Source organism: Tasmannia lanceolata, unplaced genomic scaffold, assembly GCF_043159265.1.
Source record: "Tasmannia lanceolata isolate RefF3 unplaced genomic scaffold, GAP_Taslan_0.1 ptg000003l, whole genome shotgun sequence".
Classification (NCBI taxonomy): Eukaryota; Viridiplantae; Streptophyta; class Magnoliopsida; order Canellales; family Winteraceae; genus Tasmannia; species Tasmannia lanceolata.
This window is the reverse complement of record NW_027518680.1, coordinates 47,293,804-47,315,366: the sequence shown is the minus strand read 5'-3', so window position 1 is coordinate 47,315,366 and position 21,563 is coordinate 47,293,804. Positions and strand designations below refer to the sequence as shown.

Below are 21,563 nucleotides of genomic sequence, written 5' to 3'. Positions count from 1 at the left end.
TTACCGAAATTTCGGCCCAAACTTTTTTTGACTTTTTTTAACAAAGGCACCCATTCAACCCACATATTTTCAATCCTACCCCCTCCTTTATGCTTTTTAACAAAGGCACCCATTAAAGCCACATAATTTCAATCCTACCCCCCTCCTGTATGCTTTTTTAATTATGGAAACCTCTATAGATTGGAGGGCTAGGATCAGCATATAGAAATGATTTTATGGGCACAACCTATTGATGTTGTGTTCCATCACATGGACGGTTTGGATCAACCTGTGATGTGGTCCGTACAGTTCTTTGTCGGCCTGTCCATCGCACGGGGTTTTCTACTAGTCTATGTACTACTTTATAGCTAGAGAAAAAAATTCTTTTCTTTTTTTCTGAGAATTACACGTTGGCATTACCTTTATACCATCAACCCCATTACTGCTATTCTAAAATCAATATGTATGTGAAATTATGCGAGGATAAAATCGTCTGTTAGACGTCCTCAAGGCTCTCTGACGTATCTCACCCTCTCTCTCTCCTTCCACGTGCCTCTCCCCAGCCAGAGAAAAAAGAGGATTTTTTTTCTTTTTTTCACTCACTCTCTCTCTCTCTCTCTGCCAAAATTCCCTCCCCTTCGCTTCCATCGTCTTCTCCAACTCCACGCCCACCACCATAACCCTTCCTTTTCCCCTTCCTATGCATAAAACCCTTAAAATTTTAGGAAAAATCCATCGTTTCGACACGTGCACTTTGGAGTCAAAACAGACAATTGACTCCCTCTCTCTCCATTTCTACCTTTGTCTTCTTCCCTCTCAAGCCACCCATCTTTAAAATGATTTTGGCTTTAGCAAATCATATACCTTTGTCTTAATCTCTCTCCATTTCTACCTTTGTCTTCCACTCAAGGGATCTAGGTCTTTTCTCTGCCGCTTCCATCTATTAAGCTCTGCACTCAGCCGCATCCATCTCTCGAGATAAATACGAGGATTAAGTTATTTTCTCTGCAAGGGATTTAGGTCTTTTCTTAGCGGCCCCCAATCTCTCTGGGTAAGTATGAGAAGTAGACAAATTTTTAGTGGTATGTTCATCTTGGGTTTGTGAGTATTGGGTGATATGTTCTTTTCTTCGTTTTTTGTATCTTCTTGAAACTCTAGCATAGATTTTATAATTTTACAGGCATATTTTCTCGGGAATACTTTTTATTTTATTTTATGGTTCATGGATAATTTTATTTGATGCACACCGGGTGTTTGATGGAATGCTTCAACAAGATATTGTTACATGGATTCGAATATTGCAGCAATATTTGTTAATGGATGTTTGGCACATTTGTTTTATTGGTTTTCGGAGTTGAATTCTGTGCAGCAATTGTTGTCAGCATCCTGCTTGCTTGCGAGGTTCTTTTTTATATGATGAAAGTTTTATCCTGAATATGATGTATGTTATTTAAAGTCATTGATGGGATCCACAAAGAGGCAAGGAAAAGGAGTGGTCTTGGTTGATTAGGGCACCTATTATTTGGTTCAGTTGTGATGGATTTTACACTTTTCATCTTTTGCAGTGATGGATATCAAATTGGGTATGTACTTAAATTAATCCATTTGGTTATTCTAAAGCCCTGTTCATTTTAGATTTTGACAACTGAATGTGAGTCCAGTTATCAGTTTTGAACTGACATTCACTTGTCAAAGTGATTTTGCAATGATTTTTTTGCATAGCATTTGAGTTGGATATGAATTGAATTAATGCATTTTGTTATTTTAAGAAATGTTATATGTTAGGTTTTCCAATGAATGGTCCTGACAAATTGATTCGGGCTTCCCAGGATTTCCAATGGAAGAAGTCCTCTTTCTTTGCCCATTCTCTTTTCTAATGAGATGTAAATCTTAAAGGGGGGTCTTGCTGCATTTTCATGAGATTTCTTCTGCTTCATGGTATTAATTACGGGCGTCTAGATTCGGACCCAAATTGTTCATTACTTGGAATTATATTATTTTTGTGTAATCTTATTAGTATGTGGGGGCATTAAGTCCTCTGGAAGCCATTAGCTATATTTCCTTAAAACTATTGAAATCATTGTTTGCAATAATCATATTCAACCTCAAAACCATTTGCATTTAAGTGGGCTATTTAGCTATAAATTTAAAACGTGATTATCGATGTATATATTTTTTAAGCTTATAGCAACAAGGCAATGCCATGGTTTAAATAGCAACGTCTTTTTTATATCGATGCTTTACAATGCAACTTGACCATACCTGGAAAGAGGTGATAAAATGAATTCTACTACTGTTTTTTTTTTTTTTGGTAGGTAAGCTGGGATCGAACCTGCAACCTAAGGTTGAGATAGGAAACCTCAACCTTTGAGCTACAGGCCCAACCTCATTTCTACTACTGGTCATTGATTCCTTTTAATATAGATGGCCATATAGTTAGAAACATCTACAGATGCATGGCTAAATGCATGTGATCTCTGAAATTGTTCAGTAGCTCGGCCCTAGGTATGTTGTTCTCATTTTAATTGTATCAGTCTGACACACACATGCACAAATGTGTGCATTCTAGGACATAGGTGACAAAGTAATTTCTACTTTTTGTTGTTTGATTAAGTTTAATGTAGGTCGACATATTGATTCAGTTGATTCAATTTTGAGTTTTTGCCTTTAGTTGTAATGTACTTATCTTTTTCGTTTAGCTGGTTTTTGTTCATATTAGTAGGTGAGCCTGAAGCATGGTTTTCTAATTTTTTTAGGATTGATTTAGATTGATGTTGTGTTCTTATTCTGTTATTAATTACATCCTTTTTGAGTAGTAGGTTTCACGGCAGTTTCATTATTGTATTATAATATATACACCTACAAAATGTTCGTGGGCAGTTGAATTTTTTACTTTCATTTGTTTAGATATATTGAGCTTTCACATGTAGATTTTTTCAGATCAATTTCTTATAGTTTTTTAATTATTTGATTGAAAACTTATTTTCAGAATTATTTTTTCAATTTGGAGCTGGTTTTCACATATCCACGGGATCGGCCGGCGATGTTTTATCTAGGGTTTTGTTTTTGGGAAAACTTCTTTATCTTACTCGGTGAGTAGCCTTTGGATTATTCTAAAACAAATGAAATCCTTTCCTTTAGACTACCCTCATTACCCTTTTACCATCAGCCCCTTTGCTGATATTCTAACATCTACATCTATGACAAATTATACAAGGGTAATATGGTCACTTTAAGGACCTTATCTCTATCTCAAGGCTCTCTCTCTCTCTCTCTCTCTCTCTCTCTCTTCCACATGCCTCTCCCACGCCTCAATCTCTCTCTCCCATTCCACCCTCTCTTTTAAGATATTTTCCTAGGGTTTTATCCTCTAACCATCTTCATTCTTTCCCATCCAAATATTAAGCATTGAAGGATTTGGTTTGACATGGCGAAATATAGATGGATGTATAGGATATCTTCACCAGAATGATTGCATCCTTTCGTGTTATAAGAAATTTTCATATTTATACAAAAATTCATTATGTTATGTTACTGATTATGACATATTGGAAATATGTTTTAATACGTATTATTATTATTATTGTTATTCATATTCATTTTTTTTTCTTTCTAAATCGTTTAAATTCATTTTTTTATAATTACATACATTTTATTTATCTCCCGATGCTCTGGGGTTTCTTACTAGTCTACTACAATATAGGCGGAGGAAAAAAAAATTCTTTTCTTTTTATCTGGGATTTACACGTCAGCATTACTCTTTTACCATTAACCCCTTTGCAGATATCTAACATCTATCTCTATGATTCACACTAATATTAGTAGTCATGGAGGGGGAGACTTTAGGAATCTATCTTACTGCTATTATTAAGCTTCTAACCCACATATGTTAAGGGTAAAATTGTTAAAGAATCTTTTTTTTTTAAATTATTAAAGACCCAGGGATCCTGGTAATTAACAAAATCTGTGGGGTATTCTAGTGCATTTGTCTTTTTATGCAGGGGTATCTAGTAGTTTTCCCTATCTTTTAAGCTGTTGATTTGATTCTTTTCTTGCCTTACTGTTTGTTCAAACGGCTGCAGGCCCCATCTATGTGATTATTTAACACTGTCCCAAGGGCACAGGAAGATGTGTATGCTCGTTTTTTAAGCTATGCAGATTTGACTATGGAGATTCTCATTCCCCTCTATCCAATCATTTTCCTCCGCTCTTCCAGCAGAAGACATCTATTATTCCGCTTAAAAATAAACATAATTTTGAGTCCAGTGGTTGGTTCAGGGCTTACAATTGGTTGTCATGATCTGAAACGAACGGGGCCCAAGTACAATAAACAGATGTTAGCTCACCTATGAAAAAAATGTAGAAACCATATACACTACCACGAATGATCCTGTACCTAAGGCCCTGTTTGGATTGCAAGAATTACCAAGAAAAGTATGAGAATGAAATTTTTTTATCACGAACAAACATTAGCGAAATGATACATTCACACCCCCTTTTCTTTCCCACCACACCATTTAGTGTAAAAAGAGTAGCCATAAATAAATTAGAGAGGGTGGCCCAGGGAAGAAAAGGGGCAAAAATGTCATTTCTCTAAACAGTACCATGTCTTCCTAGCATGTAATAGTGCCAATTACATGGCACTATTATTTTGCTTCCTTGCCTAGAGTCAAGATCTTTGTCATCATTCGTGCAATGGTCCTTACCATAGACGTGCTATGTTTTATTACTTGCTCATCCAAAGAAGGGATTTGCTGGGTAATTACTTCGCAGAAAGCCATGTAGCGGCTCACTTTTGCAGGAGGGAACAGCCACACATGCTCACTTTTTAGTAGATTTTGTCTTGTTCAATTAATTCATCTGAGGGGGTTGTTCTCTACTGCAAAAAGGTGTACTGTGAAATGGCTTTCTCCAAAATTTCCTAGCAAATCCCTTGTTTGTGTGCAGCTGCACAGATAAGCTATTTGTACATGGCTGCACAAACCATAGTGGGGCTCACATTTTTCGGGGATCCCAAAGCATTCATTTGGAAGGCCCTTCCATGGATAGTGTGTACCAAATATCAGCCCTATAGGATCATCCTAACTTAATCAAAGTTCGAGGGGAAAATGGACAGGCACTGTTTTTGCCCATTTTTTTCCCTCCACAAATGGCTGGGTTAGGATGATCCTAAAGGTCTGATTTTTGGTATACACCCTATCCATGGAAGGGCCTTCCAAATGAATGCTTTGGATCCCCCAAAAAATGTGCCCCCCCCCCCCCCCCCCCCCTCATGGTTTGTGCAGCCATGCACAGATAGCTTATTTGTGCAGCTGCACACAAACCATTTCCTCTTTTGTAAATATATAAGTTTTAGGAATTTTTTTGTCAAGATACTTTAGGTTAGGGGATATTTTAAAATCATCCCAAATTATTTTATACAAGTGACCTCTTAATTTTAATACAGCTAAAAATGACCATGCACCTGAATAATTCTTTAACCTGGAATCATAGTTTAAAAGCGCACTATAAATACCATTTCTTAAAGATAGTTGAAGTCCCTTGATTGTTGGACTTAAGTAGGGCTGCAACTCGAGCCGGGTTTTACCCCGACCCGCATCGACCCGACCCGACCCGAGTTACATAAGTTATAGTATGTATATTTTTTTCTATTGTTAGTTAAAAGTTAAAGGGATAATCACATTTACACCCCATCTAGTTTCTGACACATCCACTTCCACCCCTATAGTTTAAAACGTGACAAATACACCTTTGTAGTTTCAATTTGTTTAAGGTAGGCCCCCTTAGCTGAAGGTTCGTCCATAGATTGAAGGGTTAGGATGATCCGATAGAGATGATTTTTTGGGCACACCCTAACTATGTCAGGACCCATCAAATGAACGCTTTGGATCATCCAAACAATGTGGGCCCACATTATTTGGATGATTTTTTGGTAGTGTTTGGATTCGGGTAGGGGCCCACATTATTTGGATGATCGAAAGCGTTCATTTGATGGGTCCTGACATAGATATGGTGTGCACAAAAAATCAGCTCCATTGGATCATCCTAACCCTTCAATCTATGGACGATCCTTCAGCTGAGGGGGCAAACCTTAAACAAATTGAAACTACAGGGGTGTATTTGTCACGTTTTAAACTATAGGGGTGGAAGTGGATGTGTCAGAAACTAGAGGGGGTGTAAATGTAATTATCCCAAAGTTAAAAGTGAAAACCCACGCACCCACTGTTACTGTATGTGAGTGTAATTTCTGCTTCTATGAGTTGAGTTGATTCAGCATTGTTTGATTGTAATTACAACATTGTTTGATTACAGCATTATTTGATTCAAGTGTGATGTGAGTGTAATTACATCATTGTTTGATTCAAGTGTAATGTGAGTGTAATTTCTGCTTCTATGAGTTGAGTTGCCTTGCCAAACAAGAATTTTCCTTAAAAATTTGCGTCAACGTGAAAAAACCCGACCCGACCCGAACCGACCCGAGATTTATCATGGGTAGGGCCGGGTTTGGGAATCGTGGGTTTTCCGAAAAAAAAACCCGACCCGAGATATTTCTCGGGTAGGGTTGGGTTCTCCAAAACCCGACCCGCCCGACCCGAGTTGCAGCCCTAGACTTAAGCCCAATAAGGGCTTATTTGGAATATTATTTAAACTAGAGGGACATTATGGTCTTTCTATAGTTAAAGCATATCTCCAAGTGCAACCACTACAAGAAAAAGGGTTTTCCCCGGCGTTCTAGAACGCCGCTAAAATATGGCCTATCCGCCGGTGATAACTTTACCGGCGGATATCCGGCGGTCATACAACCGCCGGTGACGATACTGTGGGGAAAGATATTGCCGGCGGTTTTAGCCTACCGCCGGCGAATAACAGATATTCCCGGCGGTTATAACCGCCGGCCAATTTCGGAGAAAAGTTTTACATGGAATTTTGTGCCGGCGGTTTAAGAACGCCGGGGAAAAGGCTAACTAAGTGCCGGCGGTGAATAACCGCCGGTAATAGTTTTATCCGGTTCGGATTTAATTGTTTTGAAGGCGGTTTAAATGAGAATATACCGGCGTTCAGGACCGCCGGTAAATGTTTTTTTTTTTTTTTTTTTAAAAGAGGGTTATTGTTCTTCATTCCCTTCATGGGTACATATATACCTGATAACAAATTATCATTTAACAGATTATCCACATCAAAGACAAGTAGAACTACACATCTAATAACATCACTTCTCTTTCTTATGTTCATCCCTCCATGTAACCCTGCGTCCCACAAGTCTTATTCGATTTTAAGTTCTCCACATACTCTTCCTCGAGTTGGTACTAGTTAAGCCAAAATTCGTTTTAGTTGCCAACTTAATATTCAAATCATTAACAACAAAGTAAAAAATGAAAAGAAGGGGAGTTTATAGTCACATAAATACATGAGTATCTGACTTTGAATAGGGAACAAACTGAAAAATTATTGTTGTTGATTAGATTTAGAATGGAAAATATTCAAAGTTCATATCTCGTAGGAAATGCATATAGTCTCCCTTCATTTAAGAATAGCTTAGCGACCTCAATGCCAACCTGCGATGAGCAAAATAGCACTGTCAACCTCACAAATTTAAAATGGTAAATCATAACACGCAGCAGTGAATAAGGATATGCAAATAAAAATCATATCCATGAAATTTTAAGGAAAACTTAAAGGACAATAAACGAAAGGAATATATAGGACAAAATTTCTTGTAACCATATTATATTTCTAAAAACAAAGCCTGCCACTCAAAACAGCATGAACAGCATTCGTCATGATACAATGAGAGTAAAAATACAAAAAAATAAAAAAATCAACTCAAGTATTAAATTAAGCCAAAGAAATGACAGGTAATAAGATTTTTTTTCATCTTACGACAGGTAATAAGATTATAAGCTAACACAGTGCTTACGAAGGAAAACAAAACACAAAAAAACAGATCATGCATTTATTATGTTTCATTTCTTACTTGTAAAATACGATCCACATATGTTGGTGGTGACGAATTACATCTGTCACAGCAGCAAACAAATCGATATTTTTCCCACAATTCTGACTGCCTTATCGCCTGTAAATATAAATAGGAACTCACAAAAGATAAGCAATCATGAAATAAACTGAAGTAAAACTAATCATGCTACTGAAAAATGTAGCAGGATATCTTAGCAAACAACATCAATGGTCATGCTAGAGTGTACATCGACAAAGATCGAAAAACCTTTCTAAGAGATATTTTTTCTTGAAATGGTAATCAGATTTTATTGAAGAAAGCAAAAGAAAATAGCAATACAAAAATTATATGGGGGGCAGAGATTTCCCCTCAAATAACCCCTCTGATCTCTAATCATCCCATCTTTACCGGACAAACACAGGTTTCCAACAGAAGCATAATCAAAATTCAGCTTGGGAATGTTGGAACCAGAGGGTTTCCATCTCACTTTCATTTTGCCTTTAAACACTATAAAAAATTATCACCAACCATTTCCGATATAGATCTTGAACCAAACATCCCTTGAACCCCTCCCTTGTTATGGCCCACTAAAAATAGTACTTTTGATTCCACTAAATACCTTACTATTAGTGGATCTCTTGTTATAAAAAATTCTTCGGTTTCTATCCGCCAAATCATCCAAATGACCACAAAGGATTAATTGACCAAAGAATATGGCCTTTCGCACTCAATTGCCTAGTCCACAGGCAATCCAAGAGGTCCATATCATATTGAAGGAAAAACCAATGAAACCGAAACTCATGCCACTCAATACTCACAAACTCAATTTGAATGAATCGGTGGTTGGAAGACTCTTCTTCCTTCAATCAAAGGTCACACAGGTTTCCCAATTCGAAACTCCTATTTAATGGATATAGAGTGCTAATTTTTTGGTGCACAACTGTCCAACAAAATCTTTGGACCTTGGGCAGCACACAAGACTTCCAAATTTTCATCCATCTAAAAGACGGATGCTCCCCTTTCACCAAAACATTGAAACCGGTCAGATTAAGAAAATCCCATTAGGAAACGAGCTCCAAGTCTACAAATAAAAAATAGTAGAAAAGATGACAGAAAAGAGAACAAGCATAAACTAGGAATCAACGCTCTCTAGGAGGAAAATAGTCAAGCAACACCGTCGACTCTAGCTACACCCAAACGAGCGAGTAGATCCACATCGTAGTTGGCTAATCGCCAAACATGTCGAAACTCAATCGAGTGTCCCTCCGATACACCCAAGATCTACTCAAAAGCATTTGTAAACCTCTAATGGTAATTATTGTCACCTCTGATCAACTTGATAACATTGAGGGAATCTCCCTCAGTGATAATATGACACAATTGATCGTGCTCCAACAGCCTAACTCCATGAAGTAGCTCCTGAACCTCTTATCACACCTAGAGGTCCTGGATATGTACAAATTGTCTCTCTTTCGGCATTTTTTAACAAATTGCCAATCCCCGCCCGACCTAGGTTACCAAGACGAGAGCCATCAAAGTTCAATTTCAGTGTCGACGCATGTATTTTGCAACTAGTGGCCTACATGATAGTCCTAGTTGGGTGTTGCATGTGTATGAATCTGAGTCAACACTCAACCCACTATTTTTGTTAGCTTCTTCAAATGTCTACCCAATCTAACATGGTATACACATCAGCTGTGTTGCCCCTGAAATAAGACTTCCATTAAGTTTGTGGTAAGATAATGAACAAACTCCCAAGAACAATATTTCAAGAGGAAGATGGGTAGCAAGGACTAACAAAATATGCAAGTCTTATTGAAAAAAATCAAGAGTTACCATATAAGTCCAGATTAACTACTTATAGAAGTAAAAGAAAAACTAATTACAAACTCCTAGCATCTATATGTACCCATATCCTAGTGCATCAAATTCAAAATTCTACAAACTACCAGACTGTAATCATACTGTATTGCATAAAGATAGGTAAGAAATGGCAATGTACCTTAGGCTGCAACAAGTCAGCGTATGCAACACACTCCTCTTCCCCTTTCTTAATCGACTTTATACTTCGTATCATGACTTTCAGCCCATATTTACATGATCCTGCCTTAGATCGATAAAAAGACAAAAAAAAAAATACTTGGGTATCAAAAGGCTCTCCACCCAACTTGAATAGGACGATTTCTGCTTATCACAACCATCATAATCACCTCCACTACTCGAAGATGAGGTTTCTCGAACTGTATTTATCATACTTGAGATACCCCACATTGTCTCGCACTCATTCTTGAACTGTATTTATCATACTGACATGTAAATTTGCCCTGAAGCTTATGAATTAATGATAATTGCATTTTTTTTTTTTTTGCAACTGGGACAACCTGTAATTGCTAAATACAACCGTTTCTATTCAAGCTTGTGCACCACAGAGCTTGGAAGTATCAAATCTGATTATGAATGATCTGTTATCCAAGGATGAGCCTTGCAAAAACCAATTACATTCCAACTGTGAAATTAACCGCTTTCAGAAACTTTACGAATCCGTTCCATAACTACAGGAATATCACTTTCAGTCAATGTAGTAAAACAGAACCGAAACCATCCAGGTTCAATACAGTGACAAGCCGATCCCGGAGTAACATTGATTTTAGCTACATTCAACAGCTTATCCCGCAGCTCAAGCTCCCCCTTCTCACTATAAGAGCGAATGAACTTGCTCATATCTGCCCAACAGTAAAAGCCTCCATTACTCTCTGCGCACTTGATGCCTAACTGCTTCAACCCATCCACAAACAGGGAATACATTTTCCGTAACCTGCCCCTGGTTTCACGAATAAGTCCACATATGAATTCTGTATCAGAAAGCATAGAGATTAGCAAATGTTGCGTAGGAGCCGATATGGAGGAGAACCTTGCTAGCCTCGTAGCCGCAGCCACAACGTTTTCATTGTAAGAATAGATGGCTCCCACTCTAGAGCTGAAATTTTCTTTCACAAAGATGGTTTTTAACAGGTTGCATGATTCTTTTTTTTTCTGTCTGACAGTCACAAAAAAAAAGTAAAAGAAGACATAGATGACCCTACATATAAGCTAAGGAACAGGAAAGTGAGACCCAAAAACAGAGGACTTGACACTCCCTCCTTAGGTTTATGTGTTGGTGATAGAGCCTGCTCATGACGAAGATGGTAATTTACAACTTGCAACAACTCACATGTCCAAGGAAACTTCTCACCTTCATTCACATAATGCAACCAATGTTATGAACAAGCCTATCAATCAGCAATGATGATTTGGAAGAAAAAGAGGGTGGAGTGGAGGACTGAGATCCAAAAAGAGGGTGGAGTGGAGGACTGAGATATTTTTAGCCACTTCACCATTATCTCCACTTGTAATAACAGGTACTCTCAGTTCATCCAATTGCCAAATTTGCAAATGAGATGAAAAACAGTTCTCTCAATCATCTTAGTTGACAATTTAGGAGCAAACCCATATCAAATAAACTTTATAGAACAATTGAGCATCACCCAATTTGTGAATTGGGATGCCCAAAAGGTGTTGAGGTTCTAAATTCTCAAAATAAACTGAATGATGTAAATATTCTCACTGCTTAAGAATTGAGCTCACCTTTGTTGGATTTCACTTCAGGAGATAATGGCACCATCGATGGCCAAGGGGCTATGTGGTGGCAGAAATTCAAAAGTAACAAGCTGAAATATACACGCGGGTACCTAATCGAAATCATGTATTCTGATCAGATTCTGATATCTGATCTTACTCTGGTTAACTCCCCATCGTGGAATGTTCATCCTGTTTACAGCAGGTTTATTCTTCTCCTTCCACAATAATTTGATATTTATGAATGCCATTTTACTCATCTGCATCTTTCAATGAAGAAGCCATCTAAATCAAACCAGATTCATGTCAATTTGACACAATCTCTACCTCTTAGAAGAGAAGACAACTGCTCTAGATTGATCATTTCAGAAAAGATCGTTTTATTTGTTTCAAGTTTGTCTCCATGTGCTGATTAAGTTTGATAGTTGCAGCAATGTCATTGTCAAAGGCATCACTATTATTGCCCCACTTAGATCTCCAAATACTGATGGAATTAATCCAGGTTTGTCTAGTCCCTGAACTTCTAATTTTCAATCTAATGAATGTAATTAAAATGGGTAAAAGACACAGACTCATTCGGAGTGGTGCAATGCGCTGTGAACTTCAAATCTGTGAAGGCAACATAGCTAAACTGATAGATTCCACTAGTAGCGAAGTACGAAGAAATAAAATAAACAGATATGACTAGAACCAGTAAACAAGAGTAAACCATTCTTGTGTTCATGATCTGATTGTGTTTTCTGCCTTAATGTCAGATTCCTGCACCAATGTACGAATTGAAGACTGTTATATAGTTTCTGGGGATGACTGTGTTGCCATAAAAAGTGGCTGGGATGAATATGAGATTGCCGTTGGGATGCCGACCCAACATGTGATCATCAGGAGGCTCACCTGCACTTCACCCACCAGTGCCGTCATTGCTCTCGGCAGTGAGATGTCAGGTGGAATCATAGGACTGCCCACCATAACCTGTTAGCTGATGGGACTGCCCACCATAACCTGTTAGCTGATGGGCAATGTAGAAAAATATTTTCTGCAGATTCCTCCTTCCGGTTTGCGTACCAAAATCCTTTCTATTTCAACACATCCAATTTGCATACCTTCTCTAAGACTGTCAGCCAAACAAAATACTGCAGATTAAATTTGATGGTTGACTTCCACACCAATCTCCAAAAACAAAAAGCCACTGTCTCACCGAGGATGGTAAAGAAGGATCTCAGAGAATGGTCACTTTTGGGCTTCGACAGTTCGCACCTTACTATCTGCATTGACAATTGATGGGCCAAAGCCCTCCAACAATAATAAGTAATTGGGGGACACTGTTTGACTCTTGACTCATTAAGAATTCTACAAAACAGCGAGCCCCAAACCACTCTTCCACACTCTATTTTAATGGATGGACACGTCCACCTCCCTATCCTTGCAGCTAACAAGATTGAAGAGATTTACGAATGCATGGCGCAAAGGAACTTCTCCTAACCAAAGATGTCACAACAAGGATGGGAATGTAGGATCTCACAAAAAGTCACTTTGGGTTTTGCCAGTCTACACCCTACTATCTGAATTGACAATCAATGGGGTGATTTCCTCCAACAGGTAAGTAACTAGAGGACTCTATTGTCCTCTGAATCTTTAAGAATTCGACTAATCTAAATCTAACACTGCGAAAAAGCTCCTTCATAACTTGGCCCTCTTGCTGCCATGCTCCCTACACTTTATTATACTCTAAACTCATGACACCTCCCAACCTCCCCAACACATCTCATTTTTTGCTACAATAACTTTCATCCACTGCCATGCTCATGACACTGTTATTATCATGATATATATCAATGTGGGGGTGAGGGAGGCACCTAATATCAAATAAAAGCTCATGAAGCAATACAACTTCATTGTAAGCAAAAGACATGGCATCGGAATTGACTTCAATACTAGGTTTACCCATAATGGATTTTCTTTTTGCTCTTCCCCAAGATGAGAGAGTGTTAGTGTACGTAGGAAGGTTATTTTTGTATTTTATGTCATGCAAGATATTATTGTTGTTATTTTTGTCTATTTAACATATCAAATGATATAAACAAACAAGAAGAATGTCGGTTTCACACAATCAAACTAACTAAAATATTGCACGTGACTATGCACACCTTTTGCAGGATATTGTAGTTCTTTAGTACCGACATTCTTCTTGGTAGTAGCCGGTCCAATCCGCATCTACCTTGTAGAACATTACATCCCATTCATTTCAGTCATGGCACGCAAGCTCTACAACGAACTCCTGAAAAAAATTATGTGTGAATAAATAAAAAGAAGAAGACAAATAAGGCAATATTACATACAAAATTGATTGAATTGTACCTTCTCGAGCTTGTCCACATTTGTTGTTCAGTAATTAGGTATCTACTCAAAACCACCAAAGCCTCAAAGTTAAACAGTAACACCATAGCAATAAAATAGGCAAACGAGCAATATAATGCGCACAAGTTTTAATTCTAGATAAAGTAAGAGACCCATTATACGAAGAAGATATACAAAAGTCCATAAACGAGGAAACTTTACAAACTCAAAATGTCTATTACAATGCAACAAAAGGTATATAGTCTGAAAATCAACTATGAAACTGAAAAACAATCAAAACATATAGTAGAGGTCGGCCTCAAGCAGTATGAGCTGGTCTAATCTGCAAGAAGAAATCAAACAAAAAAATATTAAAATAAATTAGAAACACCAAGTTAATAGCAGCAAAAATAAGGAGTGGTAAAATTTTCATTGGTCATTTACTTACAAGAAAGGACTACCAAGCAACTGGTGCTCCCGCTGCATCTCCAATAGTCTTGAGGTATAGGGATGGCTTTAGCAAAGGTTCCTCCGGCTCAAATACGACATCGATTTGGACCACGGAGTATCCAAGTCCAATCGGCAAATCATCAACCTCATCATTCGGATCTCTGCTCAAAAAAATGCCCCTTGCCACTTGAACTCCCTTTCGTATTTTACTCAATAAAACAACCTTATCAACATTATAAGAAACAAAATTAATGACTTATGTAGATGATCGAAATATCAAGTCAGAATTTACATAATGGATTTATACCTCGTCTGAGGAGGGTGATCGTAATCCATGACTGCCAGAAGAGGAAGGTGCATTAGCTCGCGACTGCAAACCATCTTCGGGAGTATGCTAAGAAAGATAGTGTAATAAATGTATGAAATGGAAAATTTATGTATTAATCGTAAGGGACATAGTGAAAAACTTACGTAGTTGGGGCTGACGCCCTGGAGGTGGGTTAAGATCTGCGACATTTGTTGTTTCACTTGTGTCAGCTCCTCTGCCATAATTGCATTCACCTGTTCTAATTGGGCCATTTTCGTGTTAAGATGCAAACTATTTCCTCGGGGTTGAGGAGGCCTAGTTGCAGTGCCCAATGTTGTAGAGGGAGTAGCAAAAAACCCAAGCATATGCACCCTACCACGTGTCTCTTCGCCCATTAACTGGCCAAAGAGGTCATCTCTGGAAGGGATCCCGCTCGATTCAGGTTCGGGATTCTGCTCCTGACGCTCTTTGATTTTTGCCTTGAAAAATATGAGGGAAAATAATGACAAGTTATATAAAGTTGTTGACCTAAGTAACAAATTATGTAAAACATACCATAATCTCCTTGGATTTAGGATCTGCAGCCTCCCCGTCTTTTTTCGTATGGGTAATCACAAACGTATCCGCACGGCTCGGCATTTTCTTCTTAGCTTTGAACTGTACTCATTTCAATAATGACAGCAAGTGATCAATATAAAAAAGAGATAGTAAATCAACATAAAAGGTTGCTGAAATTACCTCCATCTTGGTCACTCTTGCATAGCTCCGCGAACCGGCAGTGTGTGCTATCGTTTGTTGGGCTCGGTTTGCCTTATTTGTTGCGCAAAGTTTCTGCAGTGTGAAAACAATAAATATATATATAACTATAATAATTTAAAGGAGAGAATAATACAGGAGGTAATATTGCTCCCTGCCCTTCAGGAGAGTTCTAAAAGTCGCATAGAATTTGATATTCTGACGGGATCACGCTTCCAGGTGGTGGTGGTTCATTTTCGAGGAAGTATTTAGTCCTCAGGGTTGACTTCCATTCCCGCCATTTCTTCCCAAGGTCTGCTATAACATACGGCTTGTTGTCTTCAGGAACGTCATATTTAGTCTGTATTACATGTCAAGTGAAATATAAGTATCATTAGGTTAGAATAATAAAAGTAAATGTAGACATATATACAGATTCAACAACGTTTACCTTGACAATTGCCCACATATCTTCTTTTTTGTCAAGTGGAACCCTCCTCCAGTCCCTATATGAGATAGGACATTTTTCACCTGTCCTCGCAATATTTCCGAGGAAACTTTCGAAAGGATTTGTATTTTCTGAATCTGGCTGCCCAATTTGGTTGAATTCAACTGGTTCCGGAGGTCCTTGTCGGCCCCAAGTCTTTTTGCAACGTGTAGGCCCTCTTTTCCTCTTCGATGAGGAGGCACTGGACCGGTTAGGATGCTCCTCCTGAGATTGGTCAGTGAGAGGCTCCTCTTCAGACTGAACATCCGTACGCTCAAAGTCATGTGAATGGGATGGAGCCTGACTCTCTCTAGGCATTTTTTTAAATGTATAAGATAACCTGTAACTTGAAACAATACATAGAAAGAGATATCATAAATTCAAAATTTAATCAACCTTTCAGACCAAGGAGAAAAAATCAAGAACATAATCTAAACAGTAAGGGACAGCATATAAGCTGTAACCCCAGTATTCATACCGTTAAAGGATATAGGTTAGCTAGAATTATACATCATGGGTCAACAGAAAATGGGAAAAAGGTGTATAATCTGAAGTGAACAGACCATAAATGGGTATGTGGGCAAGGATTGGAGTTGTGAAATTGGAGTCTATATTCTTGGTTGAGATGAGGAACGACTTCAAGAATAATGATATCCTAGCTTGGTAATCCATGCTTATAAATGGGTATGTGGGCAAGGATTGTCTGATTAGAACAATCTTGGGTCAATGGGTAATCCAAAGTGGAGCCCACCTGATGGGAGTATGATGCCAACAGTTCGGGTAAAATCCAACTACTGCATTCACGTATGCACACGGACATTTATACTTACTTGAATATAAGCTTTTGGAGTGACTGGTCATTTCGCACCTTCCACCTCTAGAGAGACATCCGTCTAATCATGAACGATGTTCGAGGCCAAAGGAAAATCTTAAGTTTCAGGGTATTAAACTAGTACTCATTCAGAAGATCAATATTACACTAGCATGACACTTGTCATCAATATGACACTGGCATGTCACTTCCAATGGTAGAACAATTGAATCTAGTAGCTAAGAATCAAGAATCAAATGAAACAAGTCAGTAAAGAGCTGAAGATAAGACAAATTATTACATGGCATTTCTACAAATTCATTTATCAGCAAGTGTCAATTTTCATATGCAGATAATTAAATTCAGCATCAATAACCAGCCAATCAAGACTCGCACATATAAATAAAGTAACAAAACGTCAATAACAAAACTCACTTGTGTAACAAACTACAACGAAAACATGCTAGAATAAAAAATATAAAAAAAAACATCACATGACATTCAGAAAATTCAACTCGTACGGGCTGTTTGGATACAAGAATTTTTATAATATAGGATTGTAAAATCTTGCATTGTACAGGCTAAAACCTGAATTTTATAAGATATAACCCAATAAGCTAAAATCTCGATTGTTCATTTCAGGATTATAAAATAAGGGTTTTAGCTTACAAAGTCCAGGTTTTAGCTTCTAAAATACAGGATTTTACAATCCAAAATTATAAAAATCCATGTATACAATCTCTAAAGATTTTAAACACTATCCAAAATAAAAGAACAGAATAAAAGAGGATGAAAAGCACATGTCGGGAAAAAGAGAAACCAACTCAAAAGGCGATAGAATATATCCAAGCTCTTCAAAGAATAGAACCCTAATCTTCAAAGAAAAAAACATTGGAAACAAAAAGATTCTTCAGGTTAGTAGATTTCTGAAGAAGAAAAATCATTTCATACGAAGGAAAAAATTAAATAAATATGAGAAAAAACACATATCTTTCGCATGGAATTTCAAAACTAGAAGCAAGAGGGATTGCACATTATGTAAAAAATCAAACCCTAACCCCATTCCAATTGAGAGACGGGTCATCTCTCAACCAATCTGCTGAGATTGTTTACAAAACCCCCAAAATAAGATGAAAACCCCCAAAAAACCCTTACATTCTGATGAAAAACCATGAATAAATAGGTATTTTAGATAGGTTAGAAAGGAACGAGCAAAAAGGAAATAAAAAAGAATTTTAGGGCTGAAAATCAACTACCTCTTGGTATCTTTGTGAGGTGAGAGAGATCAGACCCTTCTCTTCTTCTCCAATCTCCAAAACCCTAAACAAATTTATCCTTATCTTCTTCAAGCCCTCTTTCCCACCCTTTGCAAAACCCTAAAACGATATCCAAAAAACCGTTATTACAACCAAACAAAAACCAAACGTAATAGGGAGAAGATGTGGAGGCAAAAGGGGAAATACAGAGCAGAGCTGGAGGAAAACGAAAACGAAGTCACCTACCTTCGTTGAAAGGAGACTGGATTAAGCGGCGAGAGATCGAGCTGCAAGGAAAAAAGGGAGGGAAACAGGGGTTGGCGCGCGAGGAGGAAAATGCCCAAATAGATGAAGATGTGGAAGGAAATAGGGCGGGTTTTCACGCGGGAAAGGGAAAATGGGGATCGTGGGTTTTTATAGATCAAGTATTCCCGGCGGTTTTACTTATTACCGCCGGTGAATAACATATATTGCCGACGGTCATGGCTGTCGGGAATATTATGCCATGGTTAAAAAAAAAAGCTTAGGATGTTATCAATATTTCCGGCGTTTTTTCCGGAACCGCCAGTGAAATTTGGGTATTGGCCGACGGATATTACGACCGCCGGGAAATATCCGCCGGTAATACCCCTTTTTCTTGTAGTGAACCCTAATCTTTGGCAACCGGAGAACAACACAAAATAGAGGAAAACTGAGGAGAAATTCGCAGGAAATAGGGTTTTTGCACAGCAGTGATCAAAACGACGATCGGAAGTCGATCCATGGTCCGATTGAACAGATTTTGAACATCAGGTTCGTGACTTCCTGATCTACATTCTGAAGGGTTGGATTGTGATTTGGAGTTCTCTAAATCAGGTTACTCGGTCTTTTACAGACTGCAGTTTTTGGGTGAGATCTTCACCATTTTCTTCATTTTTTCTTTTTTGTTGGAGTTGATATTATTGCTCTATCGTCACTCATATTTGTGGATTCAATTGTTGTTGGAATAGGGGATGTTTATCCCATTAATGATGTTGAGAATTAGGTTTTGTACCTAAAGTATTATAGTGAAGATTTAGGTGGACTCCGAGAAAGGTACCGTGGTTTCTATCCTTCACGTTGAAGAAGATTTCCACATAAAAATTCTCTTGCATTGATTGTGGTTGTTTAGTGGTACTTAATTTGTGGTTCTTATATTTCCATTGTTTGTGTTCAATCGTTTCCTCGCAGGTTCAGTCAAAGCGGGAAAAGGGTTTTTTCCCAACATAGTGGTATCAGAGGGTCCATGTTTTTTTTGCACACAAGGTGTTTGTGATATTGCTTGAGAAAAGCAAGGTTGTCATCGACTTTGATTGAACGATGAAACTGAATTTGAATAGAATGATCAGCTTCAATGAAGGAATTATCATGTTTGGAGGGGGAAGACCTTCTATATGTGAAGCGTTGGCATCTATCGGTGTTCGGCGATACAAAACCTGACGACATGACCGATGCCGATTGGAGTCTGGAACACAAAATTGTGTGGGTTCATTCGACAATTTGTGGATGATAATGTTTTGAATCACATTAGTAAAGAATTACATCAACAAAATATACTTGATAAAACAATTTATGGGGTTGAAATATATCTGATCACTTGAATGAGTTTCAAGGAGTGATAGACCAACTTTCAACCATTAATATTAAATTTGAAGATGAGGTACAAGGGCTTTGGTTGCTTGGTATTCTACCAGACTCGTAGGAGACATTTCGTACGTCATTGAGTAATTCTGTATCTGACGGTATTTTTTTTAAAAAGATGACAAGGATATATTAAAAACATACGAAGAATACATGCATGGGGACCAGTAGTCCCCCAAGTATTACAATGTACGAAGAAGTGGAACAATCCAGGTCAAAAGAAAAACAAGAAAGGACAACTATGAAACCAACGATTGACCCTCCCAACTTCTTCTAGATCCACCAAGAAACAGCTCTGAAATCCTCGAAACCCAACCACCTTCCAAAATGTTCTTTCCTTCTCCATTCATTGGAAATTTAGTCACCCTTGAAAGATTCCAATTTTTTTTGTTAAATCCATTGCGATCTTTCGCCGAAGATCTTGATAACCATTGAAGCCACTATTTCTTTAGGAAACTTCTGCTTCACCTATCCTCAAAATGGCCCCCCCTTTCAGCTGCACACTTGCCCATTGCCTTTAGCAAAATACCTCCAATCCAAGGCTCCTAAAGACAAACCTTCCAGCATCCTGATGTGTACTTTCCTAAGCCTGTACATCCTACTATCGAGCTTCATGATGCTCTCCTTAAGGTGAGCACTTATGTAAGTCCAACAAAAGTCTTTCCATCTCATATGCAAAATCCTCCTCGTCGAGATTAAAAGCCGGGGCTTCCTCGACATTTGGGTCCACTACTTCAGGTGCTTTATTCAGTTTTATCATAGCCTCCAGTTTCTTAATTCCCGACTCCCTATCTTCTTCCCATCGTGATCGCCTCAAGGTCTTTTCATCCTCCAAGACCTTGGTGAAGAAGGGGTGCTTGTGCATCGGTGAGTGGGTTTCTTTAACATTATGCAACCCAGTTACACTAAAGAATATTTCCGGCCTCCTGTTAGCCGCTTCTTTGAAGAGCTTCCACTGTCTCTTCAAGAAGTCCCTAATGACTTCTCTCGATGTTGGCACTAATTTAGAAGCCAACTCTTCATTATAAACCATCGCCTTTACCCTTCTTAAAGTTTCCTCTATCTCAGGTAACTCCATAGTATACTTCCTCTTCCGACCCGCCACCATAATACTCGTGGAAGAGGACTAGGAGGAGGTATCATTCAAGTTTTCCATCTGATTTTTTCGATTGTTTTCTTTTCCTCTACTCTTGCTGTTTACAAGGAAATCGAGGAGACGAGAATTCCTTATTTTGTATACCACCGCCATGAAGGGACCTATGGCCAAGGGCCTGGTGTCCATACCGACGCTCCTCTTGGCGTACAAAAACTCTTCATGCCATAAATGGGCATTAATGACACCGTATTACTCATTGACATCCATCCTAACTCGAGGAAGCCTTTTTGACTTCCCATGATGAAGAAAACTTTCAAGAGATGAATGCTTGAAATAATTTTTTTTAAATGCTTTAAATGCTTATCCCAAAACGAAAATCCCTGTCCTTTCTTTCTTTAAATAAAAAAATCATTCCTTCGTGAGATCTGCCTTAAATGCTTATCCACACTGCCAATAAATAGTATATGTACCTTCCTCGAAGCCCACCCCAATCCCAAGAACCGTCATCCATGGGATTGGGGGGTCCCAAATAGTCTTCATCCACAAGCAACACATACCTTGGGGGTTTGAGAAACCCATCCAGAATTCACAAGGATCGCAACAGTATTTTTCTTTTTATTCTTCAGCCCTTCGAAAGGAAATTTATTGGAAGCATCCATAAATTTCATAGGTAATTTTCCTCAAGCGAACCCCTATGATGGCTGGGCCCCTCCACTTTAGATTTTTGCCTCCATGCAAAGTTAGATTTCAGCTTTCGAGGTCTGGGCTTTGACCTAAAAGATATCCCAGAAGAAGATAGCCCAGAAATCCCATATTTAGAGACTCCCAAACCTTTCCTTGATTTCGCGAGCATGTCCTTCCGGGTCAACTGGCGTGC

The 21,563-nt window shown here is 38.3% G+C and overlaps 2 protein-coding genes and 1 long non-coding RNA gene across 37 annotated transcripts in view; 2 read left to right on the top strand and 1 right to left on the bottom strand.

The window, feature by feature from the left end:
* Positions 1 to 539: 539 nt before the first annotated feature.
* Positions 540 to 4,441, top strand: LOC143862615 (uncharacterized). Its single transcript, XR_013240386.1, has 3 exons — positions 540 to 1,030; positions 2,295 to 2,484; positions 4,062 to 4,441. It is a non-coding gene; the product is annotated as an uncharacterized LOC143862615 (long non-coding RNA).
* Positions 4,442 to 10,532: 6,091 nt separating this feature from the next.
* On the top strand, positions 10,533 to 13,605 carry LOC143862605 (putative polygalacturonase). The gene is made up of 5 exons (XM_077373670.1): positions 10,533 to 10,885; positions 10,981 to 11,334; positions 11,582 to 11,756; positions 11,983 to 12,053; positions 12,307 to 13,605. The coding sequence occupies exons 3-5, from the start codon at positions 11,614 to 11,616 to the stop codon at positions 12,525 to 12,527; spliced, it is 435 nt and encodes a 144-aa protein (XP_077229785.1). The 5' UTR covers positions 10,533 to 10,885; positions 10,981 to 11,334; positions 11,582 to 11,613; the 3' UTR covers positions 12,528 to 13,605.
* Positions 13,606 to 14,074: 469 nt separating this feature from the next.
* The window catches only part of LOC143855088 (uncharacterized), a 31,427-nt gene continuing 23,938 nt past the window's right edge, over positions 14,075 to 21,563 (bottom strand). For 10 of the 35 annotated variants that reach the window (XM_077365370.1, XM_077365272.1, XM_077365300.1 and 7 more), the window contains 8 exons: positions 16,695 to 16,914; positions 15,829 to 16,210; positions 15,381 to 15,738; positions 15,198 to 15,299; positions 14,807 to 15,121; positions 14,643 to 14,729; positions 14,334 to 14,558; positions 14,075 to 14,228 (listed from right to left, as the gene is read on the bottom strand). In XM_077365370.1, coding sequence (XP_077221485.1) covers positions 14,343 to 14,558; positions 14,643 to 14,729; positions 14,807 to 15,121; positions 15,198 to 15,299; positions 15,381 to 15,386 — 726 coding nt within the window. In that variant the 5' untranslated portion in view covers positions 15,387 to 15,738; positions 15,829 to 16,210; positions 16,695 to 16,914 and the 3' untranslated portion in view covers positions 14,075 to 14,228; positions 14,334 to 14,342. Of the gene's footprint in view, positions 14,229 to 14,333; positions 14,559 to 14,642; positions 14,730 to 14,806; positions 15,122 to 15,197; positions 15,300 to 15,380; positions 15,739 to 15,828; positions 16,211 to 16,694; positions 16,915 to 17,931; positions 18,032 to 21,563 lie in introns of those variants that run through there. The other 25 variants (XM_077365318.1, XM_077365358.1, XM_077365392.1 and 22 more) reach the window with 18 other exon arrangements.

Excerpts from the sequence above, each read along its gene's own strand:
- LOC143862605 (XM_077373670.1), top strand. The coding sequence starts at position 11,614 with ATGTGGTGGCAGAAATTCAAAAGTAACAAGCTGAAATATACACGCGGG. Across the intron at positions 11,757-11,982 it reads GTTCATCCTGTTTACAGCAG|CAATGTCATTGTCAAAGGCA; the intron begins GTTTATTCTTCT and ends TGATAGTTGCAG. Across the intron at positions 12,054-12,306 it reads TACTGATGGAATTAATCCAG|ATTCCTGCACCAATGTACGA; the intron begins GTTTGTCTAGTC and ends CCTTAATGTCAG.